This window comes from Bubalus kerabau, chromosome 15 (assembly GCF_029407905.1).
Source record: "Bubalus kerabau isolate K-KA32 ecotype Philippines breed swamp buffalo chromosome 15, PCC_UOA_SB_1v2, whole genome shotgun sequence".
NCBI classification, from domain to species: Eukaryota; Metazoa; Chordata; class Mammalia; order Artiodactyla; family Bovidae; genus Bubalus; species Bubalus kerabau.
The window spans coordinates 31,623,166-31,638,735 of NC_073638.1; the positions used below are offsets into that span (position 1 = coordinate 31,623,166).

The 15,570-nt window shown below is 39.5% G+C and overlaps 2 protein-coding genes across 5 annotated transcripts in view; one reads left to right on the forward strand and one right to left on the reverse strand.

The window, feature by feature from the left end:
• Positions 1–6,809: 6,809 nt before the first annotated feature.
• On the reverse strand, positions 6,810–7,367 carry LOC129628755 (translation initiation factor IF-2-like). The gene has a single exon (XM_055548216.1). It carries the CDS (start codon positions 7,365–7,367, stop codon positions 6,810–6,812), a length of 558 nt encoding a protein of 185 aa, XP_055404191.1.
• Positions 6,952–15,570, forward strand: part of TBCEL (tubulin folding cofactor E like) — a 63,824-nt gene continuing 55,205 nt past the window's right edge. For 3 of the 4 annotated variants that reach the window (XM_055548400.1, XM_055548403.1, XM_055548404.1), the window contains exon 1: positions 6,952–7,144. The gene's annotated coding sequence lies outside the window, so the exon portion shown is untranslated. Of the gene's footprint in view, positions 7,145–7,369; positions 8,728–15,570 lie in introns of those variants that run through there. The other variant, XM_055548401.1, reaches the window with a different exon arrangement.

Below are 15,570 nucleotides of genomic sequence, written 5' to 3' on the forward strand. Positions count from 1 at the left end.
TCTTTAGTTTCATATAATAGTAATTTAAAAGATAGTTGGCATGAGTTCAATGTTAAATTTTCTAAGACTTGTTTTGTGGCAAAGAAATCTATAAGATGTGATAAAAGAAACTGAAGAAGATATACAAAAAAATGCAAAGATATCTTGGGTTCAAGAATCAAAAGAGTTAATATTGCTAAACGTCCGTATTACCCAAAGCCATCTATAGATTCAACTCAATCACTATTGAAATTCCAGTGTCATTTTTCATGGAGACAGAAAAAAAATCCTAATATTTGTATAGAATCACAAAAGACTGAACAGCTAAAGCAATTTCAAAAAGAAAGAACAAAGCTGGAGGCATCACAAGTCCTGATTTCAAACTATATTTCAAAGCTATAATAATTAAATCTTCTATAACTTACCAAAACTGATGCAAGGAGAGTAGCAAAAGTTGAATAATGTCTAACTATGAAATAAACTGAACCTGTAATTTAAAACTTTCTATATAAAATAATCTAGGTCAAAATGACTTCATCGGAGAACTCAAACAATCATCTAAGAAATAAATAATGCCATATTACACAAATTTTTGCAGGGAATAGAAAAAGAGAGAGTACTTTTCAACTAATTTTATCAGACCAATGAGAAAGCGACAGACAAAGTTAGCAGAAAAAAAAGGGCCCATACTGTTCATGAAGGAGAATATCAATTTGCCAATAAGCATAGGAAAAGATACTCAACCTCCTTACTACTGCATGATCAGTTGCTTTAGCTGTGCCCACCTCTTTGAGACTCTATGGACTGTACCCTGCCAGGCCCCTCTCTCCATGGGATTTTCGCAGCAAAAATACTGGAGTGAGTTGCCATGCACTCCTCCAAGGGATCTTCCCAACCCAAGGATCAAACTTGCATCTTCTGTGTCTCTTGAATTGCAGGTGGATTCTTTACCGTTGAGCCATCAGGGAAGCCCTCTTTATCATTAAGGAAATGTAAATTAAGCCAAAATAAGATACTACTATATGATCATCAAAATGGCTAAAATTAAACAGATGTGCAGTACCAAGTATTGATGAAGATGTGGAACAAATGTAATTCTCATACACTGCTGTAGAATTGTAAATTGGCACAAGCACTTTGGAAAAGTGTTTGGTAGTGTTGTCTAAAGCTGCACTGTCCAATAGTGCAGCAGTAATAGCAGTTGGTACCACGTTTGTTTATTGAACTCTTGAGCCGTGGCTAGTCCAAACTGCAATACGTGTAAAATACACATTGAATTTTGGCGATTCAAAATGTGAAAAGAATGTAAAATATCTAATTAACACTTGTGATATTGATGACATGTTAAAATGATAGTAGTTCAGACGCATTAAAACAAAAAAGTGCATGCTTAGTATTCATTTTTTTAACTTTTTAATGTAGCTACTAGAAAATTTTAAATTACAGATGTGACTTGACTTGCACTGTATTTCTATTAGACAGTGCTGATCAAAAGCTGTGACCCATCAATTTTATTCCCTGAGTATATTCCCAAAGAAATGGGTATATGTGTGCACTAAAAATCAAGTATAAGAATGTTCACAGCAGCATTATACATAGTAATAAAAAATTTGAAACAACCCGAACATCTTTCAATAGTGAATGGATAACTATAGTGGATTATAATATGAAATACCATTTAGCAACAAAGATTTTATTCATCTATTTGAAAAAACATAGAAGATTCACAACATGAAGTGAAGGAAGTCACCTCATTTGATTTCATTTATATAAAGTTTGGGCTTCCCAGGTGGTGCTAGTGGTAAAGAACCTGCCTGCCAACACAGGAGATGCAAGAGACATGGATTCAATCCCTGGGTCAGGAAGATCCCCTGGAGGAGGGCATGGAAACCCACTCCAGTAATCTTGCCTGGAGAATCCCTTGGACAGATGAGCCTGGTGGGCTAGAGTCCACAGGGTCACGAAAAGTTGGACACGACTAAAGCCACTTAGCACACACATAAAAGTGTAAAAACAGGAAAAAATAAGCTCCAATATTAGAAGGATAGTCAGTAACTTTAGGGAGAATGGTGGATGTAGTGACTGGGGGAAGACTGGGAAACTGGCCTTGTACCATGACTCAACAGGCTGGTGGTTACACGGGCTTTTGCTCTGTGATAATTCATTGAACGGTTCATATATGTACAATGCACATGTGCAGTTTTCTGTGTGTAAATTATACATACAGAAATATAAAAACTAAGAGGGGTTAGTGAAATTTCCAGCAATTTGAAGAAAACAATCTTAATAAAGGTAAAGCCTCCTTGATAATTAAGCTTCTTACAACTGATCCATTTATGTACATCTCAGAAAAGCAAACTGAATTTTTTTTTAAGACTATATTCTGCCCAGTAAGAAAACCCTGATACTTTCTAAATAGTTCTAGATATGAGTCTTCAGTTTAAAATAAAAGTATCCCTGCTCTTTGCTTGGTCACTGAGCTTGGCATGACAGTTCATTTCCTGACAGAGACATCAATAATGTTGACAAAAATAAAATACAGAATCTCAGAATTGCAGAATTTAAAGCTATAATGTAGCCTATAAGTTTTTTGAGTTGTGATTTCCTTGGGAATCTTATGGAAACTATGGCACTTCCTCTTGAAAATACATACATGTAAAATATTCTATATATTCACCATGACATATTCAATTCAGGTTATCTGATAGATAAAGCTCTGCTGCTGCTGCTGCTAAGTTGCTTCAGTTGTGTCTGACTTTGTGCAACCCCATAGATGGCAGCCCACCAGGCTCTGCTGCCCCTGGGATTCTCCAGGCAAGAACACTGGAGTGCGTTGCCATTTCCTTCTCCAATGCATGAAAGTGAAAAGTGAAAGTGAAGTTGCTCAGTCTTGTCTGACTCTTCACGACTCCATGGACTGCAGTCTACCAGGCTCCTCCATCCATGGGATTTTTCCAGGCAAGAGTACTGGAGTGGGGTGCCATTGCCTTCTCCGAGATAAAGGCAGAAATAGATCAAGTGACAAGGCTGCTTAGTGCAAAAACCAGGACTAGTATTGCAAACTTTCAATTTCTAAACCAGCTGTCATTCTTTCCAGGGAAGCAGTAGCTTTTCTCTTCCCCTTTGTTCCCATCTGTGTACTGATATTGTTCACATTGAATTCTCATATAATTCTGTCCTTATGCTTTGCCTACTTGGGAGAGGTCTTTAGCTAAGAAGACGACTCCCTAACCCACCCTCCTTTTAAAATAATAGATATTTAACTGTCCTTTATCACTGTTATTTGGGTATAAGCATTATCTTCCAACTACATTTTAGGAACAATACCTTATCCATCTTTGTTTTCCCCACACCACCTAGCTAGGTATATATCCATTACAAAATAACCAGTTGTTGAATTAGAAGAGCATGCAAAAGTCTGACTGAAACTTCCTGTTGAATTACATCTCATCAATGCAGTGTTACTGTGAACTCAGATTCTGGTGTCAGACTGACCTAAAAATGTATTCAGCCTCTGTCATTGACTAGCTGTATGTTATTAGGTATATAATTTCTCTAGAGTCTTAACTGGCAAATCTGCTGGCACCAAATGTACTTCATAAAAATCACTGTGAGGATTAAAGGAAATAATCTATGTGAAATAGCTTGACCATGTTCAGCACATAATAGAAACTCAAGAAGTGGCTATGATTATTGCTATACTGTTATACTCAGTTTTGAAATAAAGAACTGGTTGGAGGACTGTAGACTTAGAACCTTAGAATTTGACTGGTTAACCAGTCCAACTGATCCAGGAATTATTATTACACTTTTTCTTGGCTGCACTGCATAGCATATGGAATCTTAGCTCCCCAACCAGGGATTGAACCCATGTCCCTTGGATTGGAAGTGCAGAGTCTTAACCACTGGACTGCCAGGGAAGACCTGATACAGGAATTATTTATATACCATTCTAGCAGGATTCTCCTTTGCCTAACCTATCCAAGTAACAGGGAACTCATTGGAATGGATTAAAGCAATCCAATTCTTCGAAAGTTCTTTCTTATTATTAGCTTGAACCATATGAAATTGCCGTTTGTAGGTCAAAACAATCAAATTACCAACAATTTCTAATAAAATGACCATCTTTCTGTCACATCCTCATTTAACTTCCCTGTCCACCATCTCTTTGTACATAAAGTCCTTTAGAGATAATGGGGAATCCAGGATGAACACAATGGATCTAGCTCCTACTTTCATGGAGGCTTAAGTGCTTGTCAAGGAGACAAGAGAATAAGCTGTTAAATATCATTTTCAGTCTCAAGGAGGTAGAAGAAGAATGTTTGAAGCAAAGGGCTTAGCAGAGCAAATTCTCATAGAACATAAACCCGAGGGATTGAGAAAGGGGTAGAGCAGCACTAACAGACATTGTGTGATCATGAAAATGGTCTCTGTGGGCACTGTCCAAAATGATAGCCCCAGCCACGCACAGCCACTGAGTTCTTGAAATGCAGCTAGTGTTTGTGACTTAGGAAATGCGAGTTTAATTAATTTAAATAACCACATGTGGCTACTGCCTATCAGATTGAACAGGGCATGGACATAATAAGAACAGACAGGGAACAACATGATCACGCATGAGGTTTTTTAAAAAATTAATATAATATGTCCTGTGTGGGCTCTCCAGTTGTGGTGTATGGGCTTAGTTGCTCTGAGGCATGTTCTCCCACCAGGGACTGAACTCACATTGGAAAGCTAACTCTTAACTACTGGACCACCAGGGAAGTCCCTACACATGAGTTTTAGAAAGATAATTTTGTCTATCTTGTGGAGATAGACAAGGGATGGGTAGAGACGTTGATCTTGTCTTTAGGAGTATGCTCTACAAGGGGAGAGAAGGGAACGAAAGAAAAGTGAGTCAAGGACATCTCAAAGAAGCAAAGTGTATATAGTCATCTCTCAGTATTCACAGGGGATTGTTCCAGGCTCTTCCTAGATATCAAAATCCACAGATGCTCAAGTCTCTTATAAGAAATGGTGTAGTACCTGCATATAACCTATATATATCCTCCCATATACTTTAAATCATTTCTAAATTACTTATAATACCTAGTACAATGTAGCTGCTATGTAAATGGTTGAATATGATATACATGTAAATGTCAAATAAATAGTTGTCTTCTCCAAGGCCATCTAACCCAGATCTCATGCAGATTCTTTACCATTTGAGCCACCAGGAAAGCCCAAATAGTTGTCTACACACAGCAAGTTCAAGTTTTACTTTTTGGAATTTTCTTTTTTTCCTGAATTTTTTCTATCTGCAATTGGTTGAATCTGCGGATATGGAATCCCTGGGTTACGAAGGGCTGACTATAACTAATCACACCCAATCTTATACAGTATTCATATATGCATTTATATACACTGTATGCAGTATTTGTGAGCAATAATGACCCCACATTTTTTGCCTTTTCCCCTAGTTGCTCATAGGACATCTAACTTCTTAAGTATCTGAATGTTCCCAAGGGTACCTGAGCTCACAAGTATGTCTATCAGTAAAGCATCCATGTAGCATCCACCTTGCTCTTTCTCCTCTGTGCATATTTCACTCAGTTCTTCTCATGGTCCTTGTCACTGAAACTACTAGATGTTGGTCATGTCAATGATCCTAATACTTCTAAAGCCATTCACCCTATGGTGCCAGAAAGACCCTCTGTGCTCTGCAGAAGGAGGAAACAGTTTCTTGGCTCACCCTCTCCTTGATCTTCAGAACATTTTCTTTAATCAACTCTTTTCCCGCCCCTCTCTTAATTCCCCTAAGGCTTATCTATAGGAAAACAAGTTTTTGACTTATCTAAGTCAAAACCAAACAAAATAAGAGAAGTAAGTCCCAGGATTACCACCAAGTCCCTTGCAAAGAATTTTGTCTTCCCCACTCTATGAACCAATAACTACTTCTGTATGCACATCACGACCCCTTACCTGCTGCCTAGCACACACTACATGAAAACACACACACCTTATGCATGACGATCTTGTCAACTCCTAGCTCTTCAGCTGAAATATTCCTAAAAGACTGAATTCTCTTCAGTCTTTTAGGGACGGTGTTTTCAGTCAGCACCACCCCTATTTTTGCAAAAGAAATGGTCAAAGAAGTACATAAACCATCACAGCCCAACAGTGAGATATAATGTGTATAGAGCTGGAGCAGTAGTATAGCATAATGTGAAGTGCGGGCACTTAACTTTGGTGCCAGACTGACCTGAATTCCAATCTCAGTCTGGTCACTTTGACTAATTGTCTTGGGTAGATCACTTAACCTTTGTGAATTTCAGTTTTCAATTCTGTAAAATACCTACTTTGGGAAGGTCATAAAAAATTGGAAGTAGCTTATATACAGTGCCTGGTATCTAGAAGGGGCTCAATAAGTGAAAGATGCAATCACTACATTGGTGTTGGAGCGCCGAAATCTCAGGATGCCGCAGACCTTGTGACAAGGACAGAAATAAAGGTCAGAGTGCTACCACATCCTTACACAAAAGCATCTTGGGACAGTATTCGATTACAGCCTAGAGCTCGCGAGTAAGGACACTGAAGACATAGAAAGGAGGGGAACTGATCAGGGTCACCGGTAAACTAGTGACCGAATCAGGACAAAATTCTAGCTGATTGTGGAAACTTTCGGCTTGCTGCTCCTTTCTGTAAGACAGCAGCCTCTCAGAGTCCCGGGCTCGACTCTGACTTGCCACTATTCCACTCTGATGCGACAATTTGTGCTCCTCCTTTGCACCCAGGGTGTCCCCCCATGACGAGCAAGAGAAAAAGCAGACGATAAAGTGTGTTTCTAGTGACTACCCGGCCGGCCGCGACATCCCCGTCGCCACGGCAACCTCAGCATGGTCCTGGAGGACCGGCTCCTCCGGCGCCCCCTCCCATTCACGCAGCGGACGTGACACGTGCGGCGGGGTCACGTGTTGTTGTTGGGCCGGGAAAGCTGCTTCCGGGTCAATGCAGGACACAGGGCTCCGGAGGCCGGAGTTGGGGACGAGGTGAAGCGGAGCCGGTCCGGGGCCGGCCGTCAGCAGGCCCGAGGCTGAGCGGCGGCCACGGCGGCGGCCGGGAGGGGGGAGGAGAGGCGCAGGCCGAGGAGCCGCCGCAGCAGCTCCCCCGCCTCCCGGGCTGAGGGGTGAGTGGAGCCCGGGCCTGCCGGCTCCGCCGGGTTGTCGAGGCCCGAGGGGCTCCCCTTTGGAGCCGGGGTGCCGTGCGAGGAAATAGTAGGAAGAAGTCGGAGCGGGACGAGGCCTGCCTGGGCGAAGGGGAGGATGGGACACCTGCCGGGGCCGGAGGGAGGATGGGGCCGGGCCTGCGCTGCGGCGGCGCGGGGAGGGCCTGGGCTGGGAGAGGGGCATGAGTTGGAGGAGGCCGTATGGGGGAGCCTGTCTGAGTTCCTGGGAGAATCAGGGCTTCCCGCTGTGCCCCGGGGCCTGGGGGACGAGGAGATGCCCCATGGCTGGTAGAAGATGGATATTGGAGATGTCTGGGGCTGCTGGGGAAATAGGAAACTTGCCTCTGAATAACTACTGAGTAAAAAAAAAAAAAGAGTACGTGTCCCCGGGGAGGTTCGGTTGGGTTAGGAGCTCCTGGGACACCAGGCCTGCTCCTTCCGGGGCCCCGTAGGAGCAAGCAAGCGGCAGTTTAAAGAGGGCTTTTGAGAGAATAGTTTTGCCCCCAGGACAACTGACTGACAATGAGGCGGTTGGGGTAGGATGGGACCTGGGAGGAGGGTACCCTGTCCGGAGATCTGGGAGAGGAGAAGAAGGGTCAGGATCTGTGAGGAGCTTCATTCTCTGCTGAGTTCGAGGTCCTCTTCTAGGAAGACATACTGGGAATTGGTGAAGCGAGAAGGAGAGGTGATACTGTCTTGGGGCACAGTGATTCTAGAAGTTGTAGTTTCGTAGAGTTGGTTGGAAGAGTAGAACTGTTTCTAGTCAGTGGAGGGAGGAGGAGCTCCTTGAGGTTGCTAAGTTACCAGAAGCTTGTAGGCACCGCCTAGGGCTGGTGTTAGGGGAGGTTAGTTCTTTCAGGTCCAAATTCGGGCTTAGTTAAGGCGTGTCCTCGTTCTTTTTTGGCTGCCTGGAGCTCTTAAATTGGTTTCCACGAGCCCAGCTTGAGCTAAGAGGTTGTGTAGGTGCTGAGGGCTGATGAATGTCTTTGGGTCCAGAGACATTTGACCTAAATCTCTAGGTTAGGAGCCTTCAAACTTTAAAAAAAATTATAGTAAGAATAACATCTAGTTCATTAACATCTAGTACATACCCACATAGGAACAAGAAGTTTCACAAAGCAGTACTCATTCTTACTACTAATGATGCATACTGATAATTGCTATTATATTTCATTCTTTTTCTTTAAGAAATGCTAACTAAACGCACTAAATTGATACACGGGTCATAACTTGCAGTTTGACAAACTGTCTCCAGGGCACATTTTTTTGGCTTCAGTTAGTGTCTTCCTGGATGTTTCTAGAGAACAAGGATGATAATAAGGAGATAGGGAGAGTGGAACCCCCCTGGTGCAATTGACTACTTTTGTTTACATATTTAGAAGGTGTAGTAAATTGTACCATAATCTTTGATGTCTTAATTTGCCTGATCAGTTGATGAAATTTTGAAATAAGTATGTGCTTTTAATTTTCTGTTCTTTGCTGGATCTGAGAAATATGAGAGGCCTAGTTCCATACAGTTGATTCATCCTTACAACATCTTTAAGGTAATTTTATTTTAACGTTACAATGTTATACATTAATTTGCCTTTCTGCGGTATAAAAAATCTCAAGCTGAAACCCGTACTCTTCCTACTCCAATAATTAATGCATGATATGCTTTTTCTGCATGATTTAAGGTGTAGGTTCCTGGCTTTAGTAACTTAAATCATAAACAAGATATCTTTCAGTTAATTAACATCTTAATTCTCCCCATGAAAATGACATTTTCATCTGTTTTTGAAACAGATAAGGTCCTTGTGTGAGTAGTAGTATAATAAATTTTAACGAGTATTGGTGACCAAAGTGAGAAGCCTTCATGTGTTGTGATGTTTAATGTCCTTTTAAAAGTGTCACATGGCCTTTTGTTACAGGACATTGTCAAATGATGCTGCCTGATTTCAGTAGGTACATATTTATAGGTTGTATTTAAGACCAGTTCAATCATTTTTATTTTTGTTGAAGATGCCCTCATATTATTTGAAACCTGGAATTCAAAGGCACAGCCATCAGGAAAATATTGCCTGAAGTAAAGTTTACCACTGGGGCCATATTCTTGAGTAGATGCTTTATGAAAGCATTCTTATTATCTTCAAACTTACTGTATTATAAAATACATCTTTCTTACCTTTATTTTTTGACTATCTCTTGGTTGCTCTGCCTGCATGTATCAGTCATCCTTTAAAAATTACGTTTTACTCAGGTAAAAATTTGTTTTAAAATGTTTAAAAGTTTTCTTTGTGTGGTAGATGTTTGGGACATTAAGGAAGATTCTCATTAATTCCATTTTTCTGGGAATCATGTGTATCTGTCAATAAACAGTTGTGGAGAATTTACCCTGAGTGATTCTGTGTGCTTTTTTTTTTTTATAGTTTTCCTTTCTATTCTTCAGCTTCTTCCACCTGTCTATACCCTTCTAATTTTTGCTCTTTTACCCTTCTAATTTTTCCTTCTGAACTGCTGTGGGTTTGGAAATTAGATGCTTACCCTTGTTAGAACTTTGAGTAAAATGAGATTATATTGCTCTTAATAATGTTCTTTCATTTATATATATTATATATTAAGAATAATATATATACATGTACTTTTTTTTTTTTAGTGTATGAACTATGTGACATGTATTTTGCAGGCCTGTTTGCTGACTTCTTAGTCATGGGCTGTGTTTTGAATAAGTGAACTCTATAGTTTGGAGCTTAGTTGGTTGTGTAAGAAAAAGTTGTAAAAAGTAACATGAAGAAATCATTTGTTAATAGCTGTGACTGTTGCCTCTGCCCCACGTGCAGTTCATTGTCAAGAGGTACCATTCTTCCTTTTTTTCATCTTTTCCAGTACCATGTTCTAGCTGTTAGTTTTTTGAGATTGGAACGCTGCCAGCCTAACTATTCCCATTGTTGTTCTCAATATACTTGATCTTGCATAACTTCATCAGAGTACTCTTCCAAAGAATATTGCTGTGATTTATTATTTCCCTCCTCAAAAACCATTAGCAATTTCCCAGAGCCAGCACTGAATAAAACCCATAGTGTTTAGGTTGACATTGAGAGCATTTTTACTGACATTACTTTTCCAGCCGTAAATGCAGAGCCTCTGTTCCTGCCAAGCTGTCTGCTTTTCGATCCTTCCTTTGCATGTAGTGTTAATTCCTGAAAGTCTGCAGGACTTTCTTCATGAAATCCTGCTCATCTTCATTTCGTTACAGCTGATCCCTCTTCCTTGAAGTCTTGCTGTTTTGTTGATACTACTTCTGTATCACTGTATAGTTACCAATTGTATGTCTGATTTCTGTCCCTTTTAGATTGTAAACTGATTGAGACAGGAGGCTCATATATCCTCAAACCTGTAGAACACCCTGCACAGAGTTGAGTATAGTTTATGGACCAAGACAGTTAAAATTGCAGATCTCTGGAAATTCCACTCTAGACTTAACTGAATCAGAATCTAGGAATCTGCCCAGGTGATTCTAATGTACAGTAATGTTTAAGAATTGCTGACCTAGCATGATGCATAAAATTGCAGTAGATACACATACAGTTTTTTAGCAGATAATGTAAGTGAATTGAGCAGTATCCGTTCAGCAGATGGGTTTAATTTTAGGGCTTTGAACTTGGGCAGCCTAGATTTGAGTCTTTCACTCATTAGCCATCTGACTAGACCCTCTTTGCTTTAGTTTTCTGATGTGTAAAACAGGGTTAGTAACAGTACCTCTGATAAAGGTCGTGAGGACTGAGTAATAACATGTATAAAACAACATAGTACCAAGCACGTAGTGAGCTCAATAGGTATTATGTACTGTTGTCATGTTGATCGTAACAGGGGTCATCAAAGTAATGAAACGAGAATAGACGGTTGTCAGTCATTGTGAATACACAAATTACTCATGTTTTTAAGAATTCAAGCTTAAGATTCATTTTCTATTGTAGACTGACAGTTGATGGATCTGTATGGCATATAAAGTCATAAAAATGTGTTTTTTCCTTCTTTAGAACGATTGATGCCAAATTAGCATGTTAGATTCCGCTCCCCCCATCTCCCTGAAGGAGAATGCAAAATTCTGTGTGTGTGTGTGTATACACACACACACAAACACACCCCTGGGTCAGGAAGATCCCCTGGAAAAGGGAATGGCAACCCACTCCGGTATTCTTGCCTGGAGAATTCTATGGACAGGGGAGTTTGGTTGGCTACATAGTCCATGGGATCGCAAAGAATCAGACATGACTGAGGGACTAACGCTTTCACAGAGACATAGTTTTCAAAATTCCTTTCCATCTGTAATACTTCTCATTGGTGTTCTTGATTTTCACATCACTGTCAGAAAGTGCTACTTCATGTTTATTGAAAATAAAGTTCACTGTTCTATTCATCCAACAAATATTTGTTGCCACTTGCCTGACACTGCTTTGTACTACACTGAACTGAACTGACAGATCACTGCTTTTGTGGGACTTGGGTTCTGGTGGAATTTATCACTAAATTAACAGATAGTGATAAGTGCTGTAAAGAGTGAAACAGTGAAGTGATAAGTGCTTGCTGGTGGCAGTGTTGCCATATTTAATGAGGTGGTCAGAGGCAACTTGGTTGAGAAGGTAGCATTTGTGCTTAAATTTATTTGAGATTTAAATGCTGAGATGAAGCCAGCTAAGCCAAGAGCCAGGAAAAGGGCATTCCTGTAAAAGCCTTAAGAGGGGGAATCAACTTGGCAGGTTTGAGAAGTAGAAAGCCAAGCCGGCTGAAACCTAGTGGGCTAGGAAAGGGGTGGGAGGAGGTAATCATAGAACAGGTAAAATGAAGCCCTGAAGTCTGTGGTAAAGACTGAATTTTATTCTGATTGTGAAGAGAAGCCTTTGGAGAGTTTAAAGGACATGACTTACATTTTGAAAAGATCACTTAGATGATCTTGGAGAATGAATTATACAGTCATGAGAGACTTAAGAGGAACCTCTTGCCACAGTCCTAGCAAGAGATTAATGAAGGCTTAACCCAGAGTAAAGTAGAGGAAATGGAAAGAATTGGGCAGAATTGGGGTGTTAGTGGCTCAGAAGGTAAAGAATCTGCCCGCAATGCAGAAGACCCGGGTTCGATCCCTGGGGAGGTAGGATCCCCTGGAGGAGGAGATGGCAACCCACTTCAGTATTCTTGCCTGGAGGATCCCATGGACGGAGGAACCTGGTGGGCTGTAGTCCATGGGATCACAAAGAGTCGGACATGACTGACTGACTAACACACACAGAGGTTGATTAATTACAGGGGGTGTGAGAGGAAGAGAAAAATATAACTCTGTAGGTGGGAACTAGTGGAGGAGGAGCAGATCTGAGGAAATTAAGAATTCTGATTTTGTTTCCTATGTGCCTCTCCTTGGTTATTCACCCCCCCTGTCCAAGGATACCACAATTCTGAATTTTTTGTTTATTATTCATGTAACTTTTCTTTACAGTTACCACCTATGCATGTAACCCTGAACAATGCAATGATTAATTTTCTATGTGTTTGAATTTTAAGTGGAATTATACTGTATATATTCTTGTGATCGGTTATTTTATCCATTTAACAGTGTTTTTAAAAGTCATTTGTATTGATAAGGAAGCAGTCATAACGAATGACCAATTATTACTTCCATTGCTGTGTAAACATATTATGAATGTAATGGAATTTATCCAGCTGCCTATTGGATATAAGGGGATTTTTTTCACCAGCATATTTGTAATTTCAAACAATACTGTTGTTGTGGACACTTGTACTTTTCTCCTGGTACACATTACAAGTTCCTGTAAAGTTACACTGAGAATTGCTGTGTCACAGGAAATGTGCATATTCAGCTTCACTAGATGATGATAAACGGTTTTCCAAGGTATTTGTATTCCTACTAGCAGTGGAAGAGTTCCTGTTCTTCCACATTTTCTCCAACACTTGGTATTGTCAGAGTTTTTAAGTTTTGCTAGTTTTTGTAAAATGATAGTTCATTGAGATTTAAATTTCTGTCTTTGAATATTATTGAACATCTTTTACATATATTTATTAGTCTTTTGAATTTTATCTTCTGTTAAATACTTGTTCATGTCTTTTGTCCGTTTTTCTATTGCATCATTTGCCTTTTTCTTATTGGTTTTAGTTCTCTATGTTAATTACATGTGTTGCAAGTATCTTTTTCCTGTTTCTAGCTTATCTTTTCTGTGTGTAATATCTTTTGATGATCAAAAGTTTTTCATTTTACTTTTCCTTTATGGGTTCTTTTTGCATTTTGCTTATGAAATAATTCCCTAAATCAAGATCTTAGAGCTGTTTTCCTATTTTTAAAAAATACTTATTTTTTTCTCATTGGGGTAAAGTTTGCATTCAACATTGTAGCTGGATTGAACCTTTCTGTGTTGTGAGATGAGGAATTCCCCTTTCACTCTTCCCAGATCTGTATTCTCTTGTCCTGGGGCAGTTCTTGTGTAGTTCAGCTTTTTTCCTGCTAATCTCTATGCTGCCTGCAGCCAGGTTTACATAGACCTGTGTCTGGACTATCCATTCAAGTCCATTGATCCATTTTTCTTCCCTCCCAAGTTTTCTTTGCAAAGTACAGTTGATTCTTGTTATTCATGGTACTTATGTAAAGTTGCCATAAATACCAAATTAGTAAATTTGTAACCATTGTTCCCAGGGGAAATATAGGGTTAGGGTCCTGTCAGTCTTTGCTCACATTTTCATCAAGTGATTAATACCTAACCTTGTTTATTTATTTATTTTTTTTAACCTTGTTTAATATGTGTTTCTGTTTAAAGACACTGTATTCAGTATATATTGTTGATTCATTAACTTTGGATTCATAGTGATTAGCTCTGTAGTTCATGCCTGAATAAATCTTATCTAACACCTGTTTTTTCCATGAGGTACATTAAAATCTTCTTGTGTTTAGGCACACAGCAATGTGCTGAGGGGCCTTTTCCTATAGTAAGGTCAACAGAAAAGCACAAAAATATAAAAAAAACCTGGCACTAAATAGATCCTGAAAAGGACGCTTGTTTACAGTATGAGAGCTGAAACGAGAAGGCAGAGTGACGCCTTTTTTCTCTCTCAGCTGGAAACATACTGTTAGGTGACTCATTTTTTTGTTTCTCTGAGAGTATCTGCAAATGACCATGAAAATGCTGCAAGTATTGACTTTGGAGTTACAAATTAATTTGAGTTGGTGAATTTGCAAATAGAGAATTTGCTAATAATGAGGCTCTACTGTATTATGAAATCTGGGGAGACAGTTTTTCAGCAACTTTAGCACTTTCCCTTTCCTCTTATGCTTACACATATATTTATAATATTTCATTTTAAAAGAATGATATAATGCAATCATTCTCTCATATATAAGTTGTAGTTGATGGATGCCATTGGCTCAGTGGGCTTCCCTGGTGGCTCAGACGATAAAGAATGCAATGCGGGAGAACTGGGTTTGATTCCTGGATTGGGAAGATCCCCTGGAGGAGGGCATGGCAACCCACTCCAATATTCTTGCCTGGAGAATCCCTATGAAGAGAGGAACCTGGCAGGCTACAGTCCATGGGGTCACAAAGAGTCAGACATGACTGAGCAACTAAGCACAGCATTATCTCAATGAAGATAGTTCATTTTTGAGAATATTTTTATTATTATGTTGTTGTTATTTAGTTCATAGGTAAATGAATAGAGAATTTTAGGAAAGAATTGTGACCTTTAAAATGTTGGAAACAAGTCCAGATTATTAAACCATATTATTATGTCTTGCATGAGGATGATATTTTCTCATAGGTACTATTAGTAACTTAAGGCATACATTTTATAAAGGCAAGTCCCTTTGGAGATTGTAATTTAAATGTTATCTCTATTAATCCCTCATCCATTAGTGACATTTTCCCATGTGAACATCAGTAAAGGAGTCCAAAATAAAAGATACGATTGTGTACATTATAAATCATATCTGTTACAAATGCATTTATTGAGACTTGGCTAATTTATCCCTCACTCACTATTGAAGATCCTTAAGTGAATTGTTGGCATCAATTTGGTAAGTATGTTGAGAGAGTAAGAACCAGACACTTTAGATTTGACCTATATTCATCTTTGTTTTTAAGTATATTTTATTTATTCCTTGATTTTTTGAAATTTTATTGTGGTAAAATATATATAACATGTACCATTTTAACCATTTTTAAGTGTATGTATCAGTGGCAGTACGTACATTCACATTGTTGTACAACCATCCCCACCATCCCTCTCCAGAGCTTTTTCATGTCCCCAGACTGAAATTCGCCATTCCCCACTCTCCCCAGCCCCTGGCAACCATCATTCTATTACACTTCCTATCTCTGTGAATGTGACTACTCTAGGCACTTTGTATA

What these genes read in the sequence shown, in the direction of transcription:
- LOC129628755 (XM_055548216.1), bottom strand. Translation starts at nt 7,367, where the DNA reads ATGCCCCTCTCCCAGCCCAGGCCCTCCCCGCGCCGCCGCAGCGCAGGC.